We start from the raw sequence: 16,788 nt of genomic DNA on the forward strand, positions 1-16,788 counted from the left end.
ATTTGGAGGAAAGGTGAATCATGGGCCAAGGAACTCAAAAAGCAGTGAATGGATTTTCATAAAAGTTGGTGGACAGCTTTAGTATATCCTAGTTTCAAGTGATTTGATTTTGATCATATGTGGCTTGGTGCAGGTATACACTCGACCAAGTTCTCTTCTATTTTATGCTAGTTTATGTTACACACATAAACTTACAAAAAACTTACTAGTGTTATGCTCAGAACAAATCTGCAATTCCTCCAGCATGGCTTCCTGTCTAAAAGTAAAGTTGTGCTTTCTAAATGCTTACTATTGGCTAAATTGACTTCATAGCTCTAGTGCAGATTATAAAAAAGCAAACACTTCTTGCTTTGTCTTACATGATCAAATACAGATTGTGTGAGTAAAATTGCATCCTATCCTGTTATCTTTTGTCCACATATGTCTAGTATTTTATTCTTTCTATCTCAGTATGTTTTATTTTGCGTATTTATGTGTGAACATATAGGAGCTGGCACTCGACCACGTCTTTGGATATAGAGGCTTTGACTGTCGTAACAATCTACACTACCTCAACGATGGAGCTGACATCATCTTCCACACAGCTGCTGCAGCTGTGATCCAGAACCTCTCTGCTGGTACTGGACCACTGTTTTCCCCCAACAGAAAACTGATAACATACAGTGGGGCAAAAAAGTATTTAGTCAGCCACCAATTGTGCAAGTTCTCCCACTTAAAAAGATGAGAGAGGCCTGTAATTTTCATCATAGGTACACTTCAACTATGAGAGACAGAATGGGGGAAAGAATCCAGGAAATCACATTGTAGGATTTTTAATGAATTAATTGGTAAATTCCTCTGTAAAATAAGTATTTGGTCACCTACAAACAAGCAAGATTTCTGGCTCTCACAGACCTGTAACTTCTTCTTTAAGAGGCTCCTCTGTCCTCCATTCGTTACCTGTATTAATGGCACCTGTTTGAACTCGTTATCAGTATAAAAGACACCTGTCCACAACCTCAAACAGTCACACTCCAAACTCCACTGTGGCCAAGACCAAAGAGCTGTCAAAGGACACCAGAAATAAAATTGTAGACCTGCACCAGGCTGGGAAGACTGAATCTGCAATAGGTAAGCAGCTTGGTGTGAAGAAATCAACTGTGGGAGCAATTATTAGAAAATGGAAGACATACAAGACCACTGATAATCTCCCTCGATCTGGGGCCCCACGCAAGATCTCACCCCGTGGGGTCAAAATGATCACAAGAACGGTGAGCAAAAATCCCAGAACCACACGGGGGGACCTAGTGAATGACCTGCAGAGAGCTGGGACCAAAGTAACAAAGGCTACCATCAGTAACACACTACACCGCCAGGGACTCAAATCCTGCAGTGCCAGATGTGTCCCCCTGCTTAAGCCAGTACATGTCCAGGCCCGTCTGAAGTTTGCTAGAGAGCATTTGGATGATCCAGAAGAGGACTGGGAGAATGTCATATGGTCAGATGAAACCAAAATAGAACTTTTTGGTAAAAACTCAACTTGTCATGTTTGGAGGAGAAAGAATGCTGAGCTGCATCCAAAGAACACCATACCTACTGTGAAGCATGGAGGTGGAAACATCATGCTTTGGGGCTGTTTTTCTGCAAAGGGACCAGGACGACTGATCCGTGTAAAGGAAAGAATGAATGGGGCCATGTATTGTGAGATTTTGAGTGAAAACCTCCTTCCATCAGCAAGGGCATTGAAGATGAAACGTGGCTGGGTCTTTCAGCATGACAATGATCCCAAACACACCACCCGGGCAACAAAGGAGTGGCTTCGTAAGAAGCATTTCAAGGTCCTGGAGTGGCCTAGCCAGTCTCCAGATCTCAACCCCATAGAAAATCTTTGGAGGGAGTTGAAAGTCCGTGTTGCCCAGCGACAGCCCCAAAACATCACTGCTCTAGAGGAGATCTGCATGGAGGAATGGGCCAAAATACCAGCAACAGTGTGTGAAAACCTTGTGAAGACTTACAGAAAATGTTTGACCTCTGTCATTGCCAACAAAGGGTATATAACAAAGTATTGAGATGAACTTTTGTTATTGACCAAATACTTATTTTCCACCATAATTTGCAAATAAATTCTTTAAAAATCAGACAATGTGATTTTCTGGATTTTTTTTTCTCATTTTGTCTCTCATAGTTGAGGTATACCTACTGTATGATGAAAATTACAGGCCTCTCTCATCTTTTTAAGTGGGAGAACTTGCACAATTGGTGACTGACTAAATACTTTTTTGCCCCACTGTATCTCAAACACTTCTTTTTTTTCATGTTTGTGTTATACTTTATCACATTATGTATCATAACAGCTCTAAAGCAACTCACCACATTCGATTATTATCTTCTGGATGGGATTTGAACATAAACCTCTACGTGTCTTTTGCAACTCATGACCGGTCTAGGGCCCAAAATCCAAAATTAATTTTAAAACCTACTCACTGCAGAACTTCAACTTATCAGGCCTTATTCTTCAATAGGATTGTTAAACCATGGAACTATGTATGTAAATATTTTTCCCCAGATAAATTCCGTAGCCTCCCTGTTTTCAAATCATCCCTGTTAGAGCTGTACTTTGAATTACTGACCTCCACCTATAATACGGACTTTTCATGTACTTGGTCTGTGTACCGTGACTGTGGTTGCCACAGATCAATTTAGTCTAATTTTAATTGTATGATTTTTCTCTTTCATACCTTCGGGGAAACGCCTTGCGTGGGTCGCCCGTTCGCGTTCTCCCCTTGGGCTGACTTACTTTATTATGTTTATTTTTTATGTTTATTTCTTTTTTTTATGTTTATTTTGTAACAGTCCAATAAAGTTGGTAAAATATAAAATGAGATACACGCCTGGCGGCACAGTGGTGTAGTGGTTAGCGCTGTCGCCTCACAGCAAGAAGGTCCGGGTTCGAGGCCCGTGGCCGGTGAGGGCCTTTCTGTGCGGAGTTTGCATGTTCTCCCCGTGTCTGTGTGGGTTTCCTCCGGGTGCTCCGGTTTCCCCCACAGTCCAAAGACATGCAGGTTAGGTTAACTGGTGACTCTAAATTGAGCGTAGGTGTGAATGTGAGTGTGAATGGTTGTCTGTGTCTATGTGTCAGCCCTGTGATGACCTGGCGACTTGTCCAGGGTGTACCCCGCCTTTCACCCGTAGTCAGCTGGGATAGGCTCCAGCTTGCCTGTGACCCTGTAGAACAGGATAAAGCGGCTAGAGATGATATGAGAAGATATACGCCTGCTTTCATGAACCCTGGCGCATACTGACCCCTGGTGGATTTATAGGAAAGTGCAGGACCGATTTATGGCCCTTGGGTCATAATTTAAATTCATATCTTATTGAAGATGACAAACAGAGGTGCCCTGGTTTTTGTTTCACAAAACGTGACGAGCGGTGGAAAATCCATAAGTAAAGTGTACTTTATTACTGATCACTTATTAAAGTAACATCCAGGGCATTTGTACATCTCATCTCATCTCATCTCATAATCTGTAGCCGCTTTATCCTGTTCTACAGGGTCGCAGGCAAGCTGGAGCCTATCCCAGCTGACTACGGGCGAAAGGTGGGGTACACCCTGGACAAGTCGCCAGGTCATCACAGTGTGCATTTGTGCATTACCTGAGTAAAGGATTTTTTTTTTAAGTTATTCAACTAAGTACTCTTACTAAAATGTATTTCCATGGAAGAAGAAAGCTACACTTTCTATTCCTTAACAAATCTAAACTTAGAACCAAAATACTTAGCTTTTTCATAGCTGTGTATCTGTATTTCGTTGCTATAATTAGAGAGGAGAGAAACCTTTATTTGTCACATGCACACTTCAAGCATAGTGAGATTCATCTGAACCCATCTGAAGCTGTGAACACACACACACTCAGAGCAGTGGGCAGCCACACCACATCGCCCGGGGAGCAGTCAGGGGTTCGGTACCTTGCTCAAGGGCACTTCAGCCCAAGGCCGCCCTATGTTAACCTAACTGCATGTCTTTGGACTGTGGGGGAAACCGGAGCACCCGGAGGAAACCCATAAAAACACGGGGAGAACATGCAAACTCCACACAGAAAGGCCCCCACCGGCGGCTGGGCTCGAACCGAGAACCTTCTTGCTGTGAGGCGACAGTGCTAGCCACTACACCACCGTGCCAATTAAAACATTAACTCAAATTTATACTAGTTTGCTCAAAGAATATCTGTGTAGTCGACTAATCTCATTGATGAACAATGTGGGGTTTTTCCGTTGTTGTTGTTGTTGTTTTGAAAATGAGAAGAAACCATTCGAAAACATCTACTTTCAGTTAAATACCTTTACATCTCAAGGTATTTTAACGTTAACTCTTCCTCCGAGTAAAACTTCTTCACTTAAAGTGCCATTCCACCATTGGATGTATTCTTTGGCATAAAATACAATATATTTTGACAACATATATAAATGGTATCACTAGATAGAGAAATCTTTTAGCTTCAAAATGATATATCAAACATAATTTTTTGACAACGACAAGTATATTAATTTTGCGACCAAAGTCACCTACCCTTTTAATTTCCGCGCGTGATGTCATCGGCAGGTTCCCCTTCTTGTGTACCACGTGACGTGTCACGTGGCACATATTATCAGCAATAGCGGATAGAACGCGATAAAAATGACACCAATAAATCTAGCTAATACCAATAAATCTAGCTAACTGAAAGATTAACTCAAAATTTTTCGCAATTTTTTTGGCCCCCATATACGAGGAGAAATGACTCTCTCACTTTGGGGGTTTCCTGGTCTAAAAATAGACCGACACGTGGTACACAAGAAGGGGAACCTGCCGATGACATCACGTTTCACTACCGCGCGGAAATTAAAAGGGTCGGTGACTTTGGTCGCAAAATTAATATACTTGTCGTTGTCAAAAAATGATGTTTGATATATCATTTTGAAGCTAAAAGATTTCTCTGTCTAGTCATGTTGTCATAAAATATATTGTATTTTATGCCAAAGAATACATCCAATGGTGGAATGGCACTTTAAGTATTTTTCTGTCTTTTTTCCAACCCTGACTGAGCCCCTAATGCTGTTCAGCAAAGTTTAATCAATGACAAAATAAGAATAATTGTTTGAATGTTTGGATTGTTGGTGCTGTATACTATCGGCACACCTGTGATCGAGCACTGTCGCCTCACAGCAAGAAGGTTCTGGGTTCGAGCCCAGTGGCTGATGGGGGTCTTTCTGTGTGGACTTTGCATGGGCTTCCTCCAGTTTCGAAGACATGCAGTTATGTTAACATGGGGCAGCCTAGGCCTGAGGTTGGACTGAAGTGCCTTTGAGCACGGCACCGAACCCCCAACTGCTCCCCGGGCACTGTAGCATAGCTGCCCACTGCTCTGGGTATACTGTATGTTTGTCCTCATTGCTCGCATGTGTGTGTTCACTGCTTCAGATGGGTTAAATGCAGAGCAAACATTTCACTGTGTGCTTAAGTCTGTGCTTGAGTGTACATGTGACAAATAAAGGCTTCTTCTTCTTAGGCAGTATTGCAGGGCTGCTCCACAATCATGGTTGTCTTTTTGTATAACACTGACTAACTCCTACCACTAGGTCCAGTATATACATGCTGGAGTTTCTTCTACCTTATTTTACAGGGACACATCTACAGCCCCACCGACAGCACTAAAGTCTCTATACAAGTGCTTATAAATATGTTTTTAAGAGTCAAACGCAGGCTCAGTTTTGACCTTGTGGTCGTTTCATTTAATTCTACTTTAATTATTACACTTAGACACTTTTACCAGTTAAATTCAGAATCACATTTTTTTTAGCACTAATTACGTTTTACTTTGGGATGTATACAGTACTTTCATTCATAACAGAAAGATATTTGAGTAGAAGTCACTTTTTTTGTAAACTAAGCACCTCTGACAGGATCCTTTATCCGTCAAAAATGTCCTCCTCCTAAATCACTCACCATATGATATGATGAGGTTGTAAATGGTTTTTGAAAAAAAATTTGTCTCTTTTGAAGAAGACGACTCTGTTGTTGCACAGTAAAAACAGGACTTGAAACAGATGTGAGACGCACTTGCAGCGGAGCTTCACATGTGGTTGAAATGTATGCGAGTCCGTCAAAAAATGTCCTCTCCGGAAAACCACAAGGATCGTCAGTCCCCACTTCAGTTGCTATTACAGTTCCCACCGTGTACAAACATCGCTGCACAGTAGTTGAAAATTTGTACTTCACATGACATCCATTTCAACAGTTTTTCACTTTGTATCCCTTACTCTTGTGGACTATAAGAAAAGTGGCCAGTTTTAGAAATACACTACTAGTGCATCTCAAAATATTGGAATATCATGAAAAAGTTAGTTTTTTCATAATTTAATTCAAAAAAGTAAACTTTCATATATTCTATATTCATTACACGTAAAGTGAAATATTTTAATTTTTTTGTTTTAATTTTGATGATTATGGCTTATAGCTCATGAAAGTCAGAAATCCAGTATCTCAAAATATTTGAATATTTCATTTCGAGTTTGAGTAAACCAGGATAAATACCGTGTATCTCTTGGTCAAGTTCAGTACACACAATCATGGGGAAGACTGCTGACTTGGCATTTATCCAGAAGACGATCATCAATACCTTCCACAAGGAGGGTAAGCCACAGAAGGTCGTTGCTGAAAAGGCTGGCTGGAAAAGGTGCACAAGCAACAGGGATGACTGTAGCCTTGAGAGGATTGTCGAGAAAAGTTGATTCAAGAACTTGGGAGAGCTTCAAAAGGAATGGAGGTTCGGACAGATTGGTGTCAGTGCATCAAGAGCCACCATACACAGACATCTTCAGGAAAGGGGCTACAACTGTCGCATTCCTAATATCAAGCCCCTCTTGAACCAGAGACAATGTCAGAAGTGTCTTACCTGGGCTAAGGAGAGAAAGAACTGGACTGTTGCTCAGTGGTCCGAAGTCCTCTTTTCAAATGAAAGTAAATTTTGCATTTCATTTGGAAATCAAGGTCTTAGAATGGGGCGGCATGGTGGTGTAGTGGTTAGCGCTGTCGCCTCACAGCAAGAAGGTCCTGGGTTCGAGCCCCGGGGCCGGCGAGGGCCTTTCTGTGTGGAGTTTGTATGTTCTCCCCGTGTCCGCGTGGGTTTCCTCCGGGTGCTCCGGTTTCCCCCACAGTCCAAAGACATGCAGGTTAGGTTAACTGGTGACTCTAAATTGACCGTAGGTGTGAATGTGAGTGTGAATGGTTGTCTGTGTCTATGTGTCAGCCCTGTGATGACCTGGCGACTTGTCCAGGGTGTACCCCGCCTTTCGCCCGTAGTCAGCTGGGATAGGCTCCAGCTTGCCTGCGACCCTGTAGAAGGATAAAGCGGCTAGAGATGATGAGATGATGATGAGGTCTTAGAATTTGGAGGAAGAGTGGAGAAGCAGAGAATCCAAAGTGTTTGAAGTCCAGTGTGAAGTTTCCGCAGTCTGTGATGATTTGGGGTACCATGTCATCTGCTGGTGTTGGTCCACTGTGTTTTATCAAATCCAAAGTCAACACAGCCGTCTACCAGGAGATTTTAGAGCACTTCATGGTTCCATCTGCTGACCAGCTTCATGGAGATGCCGATTTCCTTTTCCAGCAGGACTTAGCACCTGATCACAGTGCGAAAACTACTACCGAATGGTTTGCTGACCATGATATCACTGTGTTTGATTGGTCAGCCAACTCGCCTGACCTGAACCCCAGAGAGAATCTACCATATGGGCTATTGTCAAGAGGAAGATGAGAAGCACCCAACCCAAAGATACAGACGAGCTGAAGGCTGCTATCAAAGCAACTTGGGCTTCAGTAACACCTCAGCAGTGCCACAGGCTGATCGCCTCCGTGCCACGCCACATTGATGCAGTAATTCGTAGTAAAAGAGCACTTGGGCTAACAAGAGAAAGAACTAGACTGAACTATGAAAGTCTTGAAATATTTCACTTTCCGTGTAATGAATAAAGAATATGTGAAAGTTTACCTTTTTGAATTAAGTTACAGGAAAAAAAACGAACTTTTTCACAATATTCCAATATTTTAAGATGCATTAGTATAAAATGTCATCTCAGCACAAGTAACACGCCCAGTATATGACCTGTACTGTAGCTCTGAAATCCTGCGCAGTTCATTTCCATCTCAAAAGGTCATTTTTGGCAGCAGAGAAACACAAAAAATCTGAGGTTTGACTTTTGGACTATTGTGAAACAGCTCTGCAAAGGATTATGGGTCAAAGCGTTCATAATAGAAGGCGCTTGTGAGCACTCTTTTGAATGCTGCACCATTTGCTTCCAGTTTTAAATCATCAAATAGGTGTTTAATTAAACAGGTGGAAACAGTTGTGGTTCTGTAGTTATCTGGCTATAAAAACTGAGAATGTGCAGCCACATCGGACCATCGTGGGTAAAACTGAAGACCTCCGCTCTACGCTTTACACCCAGCACGGAAGTACACGACAGGATGTTAGCCTGAGGAATGAACTCCTTATTAATAACCCATGTTGCATTCTCTGTTCTTCTCCAACAGGCACGCAGAGTTTTTACCTCGAGCACACAGATGATATCCTGTGCCTCACTGTCAATCAACACCCCAAATATCAAAACGTCATTGCCACAGGCCAGATCGGTACGTTTTCTCTTCATGAGATTAATAAACACATCTCACTTACGGATGTATGGCTGCTGTTCGAGTCATTATCATTCACTTTCGTTGAAGTTTGCTTTTTATACTTTTTGCTAATTTTGTTTAATCACTTGACCTGCTTCATCCCTGAAACACCTTCTCATTTGCTTTTTTTTTTTCCTTTGGCCGCATTCTCATTCGCTCACCCACACCTCACCACTCAGGCGAGATCACTGATCTGCCAGGTAAGGCACTGCAATTGCAGCTCCCATAATGCACCACAGCCTGCTGTCCTTCATCTGAACAACAACAACAAAAGCTTCTTTGTGTACCATTGTGCTTCGTGTCTGTCTATCCTATCTGTGCAATAGCCGTTCTCTAATCTTGGGCTTCAGCCAATATTTCTAAACTTTAACATAGCAAAGGTTGTGTGTCTTCCAGCTGTTCATATCAGGCTGTTTATTTCATCTTGCCTTTTATCCATGGTGTGTTCCATGTTTTATAACTATAACTCAATATTTACCTGCCATAACTGTCTATGTTATATGGACACGAGTGTTTTACTGGAAATACACCACTTGTATTTTTCATTCGAGCTACATCTGGGACATGGAGATCCAAAACCATGATATATTTAAATAATATTGGCTGGCTTTTTTTTTCGTGATATATCAGATATATTCCATTCGGCTAGCATGATACTGAACGAGTCGAAGACGAGTAGCTGAATGGAATATATCTGATATCTCATGAAAAAAAGCCAGCCAATATTATTATTATTATTATTAGGTGGCACGGTGGTGTAGTGGTTAGCGCTGTCGCCTCACAGCAAGAAGGTCCGGGTTCGAGCCCCGTGGCCGGCGAGGGCCTTTCTGTGCAGAGTTTGCATGTTCTCCCTGTGTCCGCGTGGGTTTCCTCCGGGTGCTCCGGTTTCCCCCACAGTCCAAAGACCTGCAGGTTAGGTTAACTGGTGACTCTAAATTGACCGTAGGTGTGAATGTGAGTGTGAATGGTTGTCTGTGTCTATGTGTCAGCCCTGTGATGACCTGGCGACTTGTCCAGGGTGTACCCCGCCTTTCGCCCGTAGTCAGCTGGGATAGGCTCCAGCTTGCCTGCGACCCTGTAGAACAGGATAAAGCGGCTACAGATAATGAGATGAGATTATTATTATTCATGTCCGCATTCTTGAAAGCCAATGCTAGCATACCCATGACTCGGTGCTGTTAGCGCAGCAGTCCAGTTAGCATCCACCTGGTGTAGCAGTAGCATTAGTGAAGTCCAGTGCTAGCTTACCCATGACTCAGTGCTGTTAGTGTGGCAATCCAGTTAGTTTCCACCTGGTGTAGCAGTAGCATTAGCGAAGGCCGACGCTAGCTTACCCATGACTCAGTGCTGTTAGTGTGGCAATCCAGTTAGTTTCCACCTAGTGTAGTAGTAGCGTTAGCGAAGGCCGACGCTAGCTTACCCATGACTCAGTGCTGTTAGCGTGGCAATCCAGTTAGTTTCCACCTGGTGTAGTAGTAGCGTTAGCGAAGGCCGACGCTAGCTTACCCATGACTCAGTGCTGTTAGCGTGGCAATCCAGTTAGTTTCCACCTGGTGTAGTAGTAGCGTTAGCGAAGGCCAGTGCTAGCTTACCCGCAAATCAGTGCTGTTTGCATGGCAGTCTAATTACCTTCTAGCTGGTGTAATGTTAGCGAAGGCCAACACTAGCGCAGTCAAGCCGAATAATATTTATTTATTTATTTATTTATTTTCCCTGAGTAATTTACTTAGTTACTTTTAAAAGCAACACTGACAACTACACACAACGGAGTGACCTGGCAGCCAAAGTTCTCTCAAAATCTTCTGGTTTTAACGAAGCAAACCTGGCGGCCATGTTTGTTTACAAATTATCACTGTCGCTCACTAACGCAAAAGTTTTACGTCTCCGACGTGTGACATCGTGTTGTCTTGACAACGTGCAATATTGTAGCAATATTGCATGCTATCAATAAACCCGCTAGAAGGGAATAGAATCCATGTTTTTATTCCATCGAAAAGTGTCCTGTATGTATCATAATTCCTGATATTTCACTCCGATGATGTCACTCCCAGTATTTTCCCGCTGACTAGACGTACGTTGTCAAAATGCTGAACCGGTTCCAAATTTAAATTCTTTGATTAAGTTGCGGGGTGGCCCGGTGGTGTAGTGGTGAGCGCTGCCGCCTCACAGCAAGAAGATCCGGGTTCGAGCCCCGTGGCCGGCGAGGGCCTTTCTGTGCGGAGTTTGCATGTTCTCCCCGTGTCCGCGTGGGTTTCCTCCGGGTGCTCTGGTTTCCCCCACAGTCCAAAGACATGCAGGTTAGGTTAACTGGTGGCTCTAAATTGACCGTAGGTGTGAATGTGAGTGTGAATGGTTGTCTGTGTCTATGTGTCAGCCCTGCGATGACCTGGCGACTTGTCCAGGGTGTACCCCGCCTTTCGCCCGTAGTCAGCTGGGATAGGCTCCAGCTTGCCTGCGACCCTGTAGAACAGGATAAAGCAGCTAGAGATAATGAGATGATTAAGTTACCTTTTTTGTGTGTGTGGCTGTGTCGATATAATATAAAGAACATTACACAGTGGGACAAAGATATGAAGTTTATCTTCTCGTGTTGAAAAACTTCTCTCTCGTGATCTGTACATTCACCACTCGAAGATAAACTTCATATCTTCACGTCACCGTGTAAAATCCTCTATATATCCGTTCCAGAGTAACTCGTATGTTGTTTTTACAGCTCATTCTCCTAATTGAGGTACATCCAAAGAAGTGTTATGAAATTCACAGGGACTGTATTGAAGGAATCAAACACTTGGGGTTGTACCGGTGTAAGAAAATGATGTATTCCTGTGTGTGCCTGTGTGTGCAGGTCTAGCCCCCTCCATCCACGTGTGGGATGCAATGAGTAAGCAGACCCTTTCAGTGCTCCGCTGCTCCCATGTTAAAGGAGTCGGCTATGTCAACTTCAGCGCCACCGGCAAGCTGCTGCTGTCTCTGGGAGTGGATCCAGACCACACCATCACCGTGTGGCGCTGGCAGGAAGGTGTGTGGATTATTTTAGTGCCTGGTATTGAATAAAACAGCAACACAATAAAATACTTTTTTTTTGTAGCAGAAACTTAGCTCAGGCTAACTTATTTAACAAGCATAAAACAATAATCCTGAAAAGTGACCGTATCTTTACAAGACAGAGATTATTTTTTTTAAATCAAGACTAACAAGATGAATTAAAAAGCACTTAAATTAAAATATATATTTACAGTACTGTGCAAAAGTCTTAGGCACATGTAAAGAAATGCTGGAGACCAAAAATGGCTTAAAACATAATGAAATGAAATGTTTCAACATTAAAAAAAAATCCTATAAACAGCAGTAAGCCATAATAAATCAATATAACAAACTCAATATTTGGTGTGAGACGACCAAAAAAAAATAGTAGTCTCAGGTACAATGAGTCAGTGTTGTAGTTGAGACACTAAACCTCGAGTCCGAGTCCAATCTCGAGTCCCCAGTGTTCAAGTCCGAGTCATTAAAAAAAATTTCGAGTTGAGTCCAAGACTCTAACCTAGGGTGACCAGACGTCCCGATTTTACCGGGACAGTCCCGATTTGGGGTTGTGTGTCCCGAGTCCCGACAAAAGTCTGTCAGGACACGGATATGTCCCGGTTTTCGCCACTCGCGACGTTTGCGACTGAGCAGCGTGGGAATCGTTAGCGTAGAAATGTCTGCATTTACAGTGGTGCTTGAAAGTTTGTGAACCCTTTAGAATTTTCTATATTTCTGCATAAATATGACCTAAAACATCATCAGATTTTCACACAAGTCCTAAAAGTAGATAAAGAGAACCCAGTTAAACTAATGAGACTAAAATATTATACTTGGTCATTTATTTATTGAGGAAAATGATCCAATATTACATATCTGTGAGTGGCAAAAGTATGTGAACCTTTGCTTTCAGTATCTGGTGTGACCCCCTTGTGCAGCAATAACTGCAACTAAACGTTTGCGGTAACTGTTGATCAGTCCTGCACACCGGCTTGGAGGAATTTTAGCCCGTTCCTCCGTACAGAACAGCTTCAACTCTGGGATGTTGGTGGGTTTCCTCACATGAACTGCTCGCTTCAGGTCCTTCCACAACATTTCGATTGGATTAAGGTCAGGACTTTGACTTGGCCGTTCCAAAACATTAACTTTATTCTTCTTTAACCATTCTTTGGTAGAACGACTTGTGTGCTTAGGGTCGTTGTCTTGCTGCATGACCCACCTTCTCCTGAGATTCAGTTCATGGACAGATGTCCTGACATTTTCCTTTAGAATTCGCTGGTATAATTCAGAATTCATTGTTCCATCAATGATGGCAAGCCGTCCTGGCCCAGATGCAGCAAAATAGGCCCAAACCATGATACTACCACCACCATGTTTCACAGATGGGATAAGATTCTTATGCTGGAATGCAGCGTTTTCCTTTCTCCAAACATAACACTTCTCATTTAAACCAAAAAGTTCTATTTTGGTCTCATCCATCCACAAAACATTTTTCCAATAGCCTTCTGCCTTGTCCACATGATCTTTAGCAAACTGCAGACGAGCAGCAATGTTCTTTTTGGACAGCAGTGGCTTTCTCCTTGCAACCCTGCCATGCACACCATTGTTGTTCAGTGTTCTCCTGATGGTGGACTCATAAACATTAACATTAGCCAATGTGAGAGAGGCCTTCAGTTGCTTAGAAGTTACCCTGGGGTCCTTTGTGACCTCGCCGACTATTACACACCTTGCTCTTGGAGTGATCTTTGTCAGTCCACCACTCCTGGGGAGGGTAACAATGGTCTTGAATTTCCTCCATTTGTACACAATCTGTCTGACTGTGGATTGGTGGAGTCCAAACTCTTTAGAGATGGTTTTGTAACCTTTTCCAGCCTGATGAGCATCAACAACACTTTTTCTGAGGTCCTCAGAAATCTCCTTTGTTCGTGCCATGATACACTTCCACAAACGTGTTGTGAAGATCAGACTTTGATAGATCCCTGTTCTTTAAATAAAACAGGGTGCCCACTCACACCTGATTGTCATCCCATTGATTGAAAACACCTGACTCTAATTTCACCTTCAAATTAACTGCTAATCCTAGAGGTTCACATACTTTTGCCACTCACAGATATGTAATATTGGATCATTTCCCTCAATAAATAAATGACCAAGTATAATATTTTGGTCTCATTTGTTTAACTGGGTTCTCTTCATCTACTTTTAGGACTTGTGTGAAAATCTGATGATGTTTTAGGTCATATTTATGCAGAAATATAGAAAATTCTAAAGGGTTCACAAACTTTCAAGCACCACTGTACTATTTTGATGAATTGTCAGGAATCGCAAACTTTCCTGGTTACCGCCCCCTGGCCCTGTGGCATGGGTCTTTATTTAGCCACATTATTCCAGACAACAGAACGTGTTGCCATGCAACAATAAAATAAACATAAACTGGCACGAATGTTCTTTGTCTAGCAGCTAGCAGCAGTAATGTCGCAGCAATTATGCCGAAAAGAAAATGTACCTTTTCCAAAGATTTACAGGGCACCTACCCCTTCCTCCGAGAGGTGCAGAACAATGCGCACGAAGCCTACTGCACACACTGTAAGTGTTTTGTTCTTGTACTGAGTTGGGTAGCCTGTGTTGCAAATGCTGTGCGCTCCTTTTTTTATTCATCTTGTTATCCTGAGATAACGACATAATTAATTCAGGATCTCGAGAAAACAACACAACTAATTCGAGATCTCGAGAAAACAAAACCGTTATTCCGTGATCTTGAGAAAACAAAACAACTATTTCATGATCTCAGCTGGATCACTGTATCTCCGTCGGTAGAGACGAAGCTGGGCCAGTCTTCTGCGGAGGTGCCGCGGACTAATTTTGAAATGATCCCTTATTAAAAGACTTAATGCAATCTCTCCCTGTGTCAACCCCTGATCAAAATATTGCCTTATTAGGTGATCGATTATTCCAGACATTCTAATGACCAAAGTTGCGTCTATACAGAATGAGAAATAGCCCCAAAGCCAGCATATCACAAGTCTCTTGGCGCACCTGAATGAACCATTTCTCAGCTGTTTACTCGAGATCATGAAATAATTGTTTTGTTTTCTCGAGATCACAGAATAAAGGTTTTGTTTTCTCGAGATATCGAATTAGTTGTGTTGTTTTCTCGAGATCCTGAATAAATTATGTCGTTATCTCGGGATAACAAGGTGAATAAAAAAAAGGATTATATGAAGGGCCTCTCTCGGCTTCCGTAGTATATATTCTCAAATCACTCGTCTCTTTTTTGTTTCTGTTTAACATACCATTCTGACAGTTTGGCCAGATTGCTGTGTTGAACAGCTTGTTGCACCTCCCATTAAAGTGTTCACTTTTGTACACATCTTCTTGCTTTATTCATTCAGTTGTGGGGAATGGTTAGTAAGGTTGATTCTGACCTAGGCTATGTTGAGGTCACATATCTACTTTTTAAGTTCATGCTATAGTGCATACAATTTTAGAGATATAGCCTACATGTGCATATGCATTCTTCTTAGTGTTCTCACAAACAGGTGAAATAAATCAGTTTAAATTTGGCCTATGGACATAGCCTGGCCTATTCTCAGCCATTACAAAATCTGTTGTCTGACCATAATTTAACTGATCTGTATACCACTATGCTACTAGATAACAAAATGCCTGTTTGTTTTATTTCATGTGAGATGTTAATAAATGTGAGCTTCAACAAAATGATAAGAGCACCTCTCTGAGTGTCACGTTTACGTAAAAAAAAGGTGTGCGTGCACGAGCATGGTCGCGCGCAAAAGTGTCCCGGTTTCAGACTAGGGAAATCTGGTCACCCTAATCTAACCGCACCATTTGACGGTGGCTGTTTTAGCGCCATTAACATTAGTTTGTTCCTGAACAGGTGAATGTGCTTCTCTTTGTCAGGGAGTGTGAAGTATTCTGTCAGAGATGGTTGGGAGACGGATGTAAGTGCAGAAGGTGTGTTTATTAATACAAGTGAAGATGGTAAACAATCCAGAATGGCAGGCAAAATCGTAAAACAGTGAAACAGGCGATAGGCCGAGCGAGGCACAAACAGGCTATCGTAGACTCGGCAGAATCAAAGCCGAGAAACAGGAAATCAGGAAACCAAACAAGGAAATAAGGCTCGGTAATGTATCAGCAATGCAACTCAATACTTCGCAAAGTAAGTGTGTGTTCACAGTTTTTATATCGCCGCACTGATTGCGCCTTAATCCTGTACAGGTGTGAGTCGTTTACGGCGCGTACGCTGTCCGGAGCGCGCCCGAGAGTCTATCTGATGCACACGCCAAGATGTGCAGGTGTGACAATCTTACACGAAATTAGCACAAAAATTAATGTAGATATAAATATCTTATGCCAAATTATTATGGCATGTTACAAAAAAAATAAAGAAAAAAATCAGAGTCCTCGTCTCCAATTTACGAGTCCGAATGCAGTTAATGCACGAGTCCTCAGTGCTCAAATCCAAGTCGAGTCACGAGTCCTTTAAATTAGGGCACGAGTCCTGGACTCGAGTAATACAAGCCTGCAATGAGTGCAGTTTTATGCAGAAATGAGCTGTAAGTTTTACTGAGCATCTTCCAGAACCAGCCCCAGTTCTTCTGGACACTTTGACTGTCACACTCACTTCTTCATTTTGCACCAAAACCCAGCAGCCTTCATTATGTTTTCTTTTTGAATCTGAAAAGTGCTCAGTTATGGAATATGCTGCTCAGATACAAACTTTTTTTTCTGTAACATTTAATTTTGTGCTGGAAAATGAACGTTTGGACTCTAAAATGTTTTTGTACTGACCCGATAATGAATATAGAAATCATAAAATAGAAATCTGTAACAAAGTTTGTATGAAAAAAAAACAATAGGGGCTAAGACTTTTGCACAGTACTGTGTATATATTATCCTCATCTCATCTCATCTCATTATCTCTAGCCGCTTTATCCTTCTACAGGGTCGCAGGCAAGCTGGAGCCTATCCCAGCTGACTACGGGCGAAAGGCGGGGTACACCCTGGACAAGTCGCCAGGTCATCACAGGGCTGACACATAGACACAGACAACCATT

At 42.3% G+C, this 16,788-nt stretch overlaps 1 protein-coding gene across 2 annotated transcripts in view; it reads left to right on the plus strand.

The window, feature by feature from the left end:
• The window catches only part of eml6 (EMAP like 6), a 186,360-nt gene that overhangs the window by 126,391 nt on the left and 43,181 nt on the right, over window positions 1–16,788 (plus strand). Inside the window, exons 29-32 of one of the 2 annotated variants that reach the window (XM_060940412.1) lie at window positions 488–617; window positions 8,549–8,647; window positions 8,869–8,889; window positions 11,535–11,708. In XM_060940412.1, the coding sequence (XP_060796395.1) occupies window positions 488–617; window positions 8,549–8,647; window positions 8,869–8,889; window positions 11,535–11,708 (424 nt within the window). The remainder of the gene's footprint in view (window positions 1–487; window positions 618–8,548; window positions 8,648–8,868; window positions 8,890–11,534; window positions 11,709–16,788) is intronic. The other variant, XM_060940413.1, reaches the window with a different exon arrangement.

The sequence above is a fragment of the Neoarius graeffei genome, chromosome 15 (assembly GCF_027579695.1).
Source record: "Neoarius graeffei isolate fNeoGra1 chromosome 15, fNeoGra1.pri, whole genome shotgun sequence".
Lineage (NCBI taxonomy): Eukaryota > Metazoa > Chordata > Actinopteri > Siluriformes > Ariidae > Neoarius > Neoarius graeffei.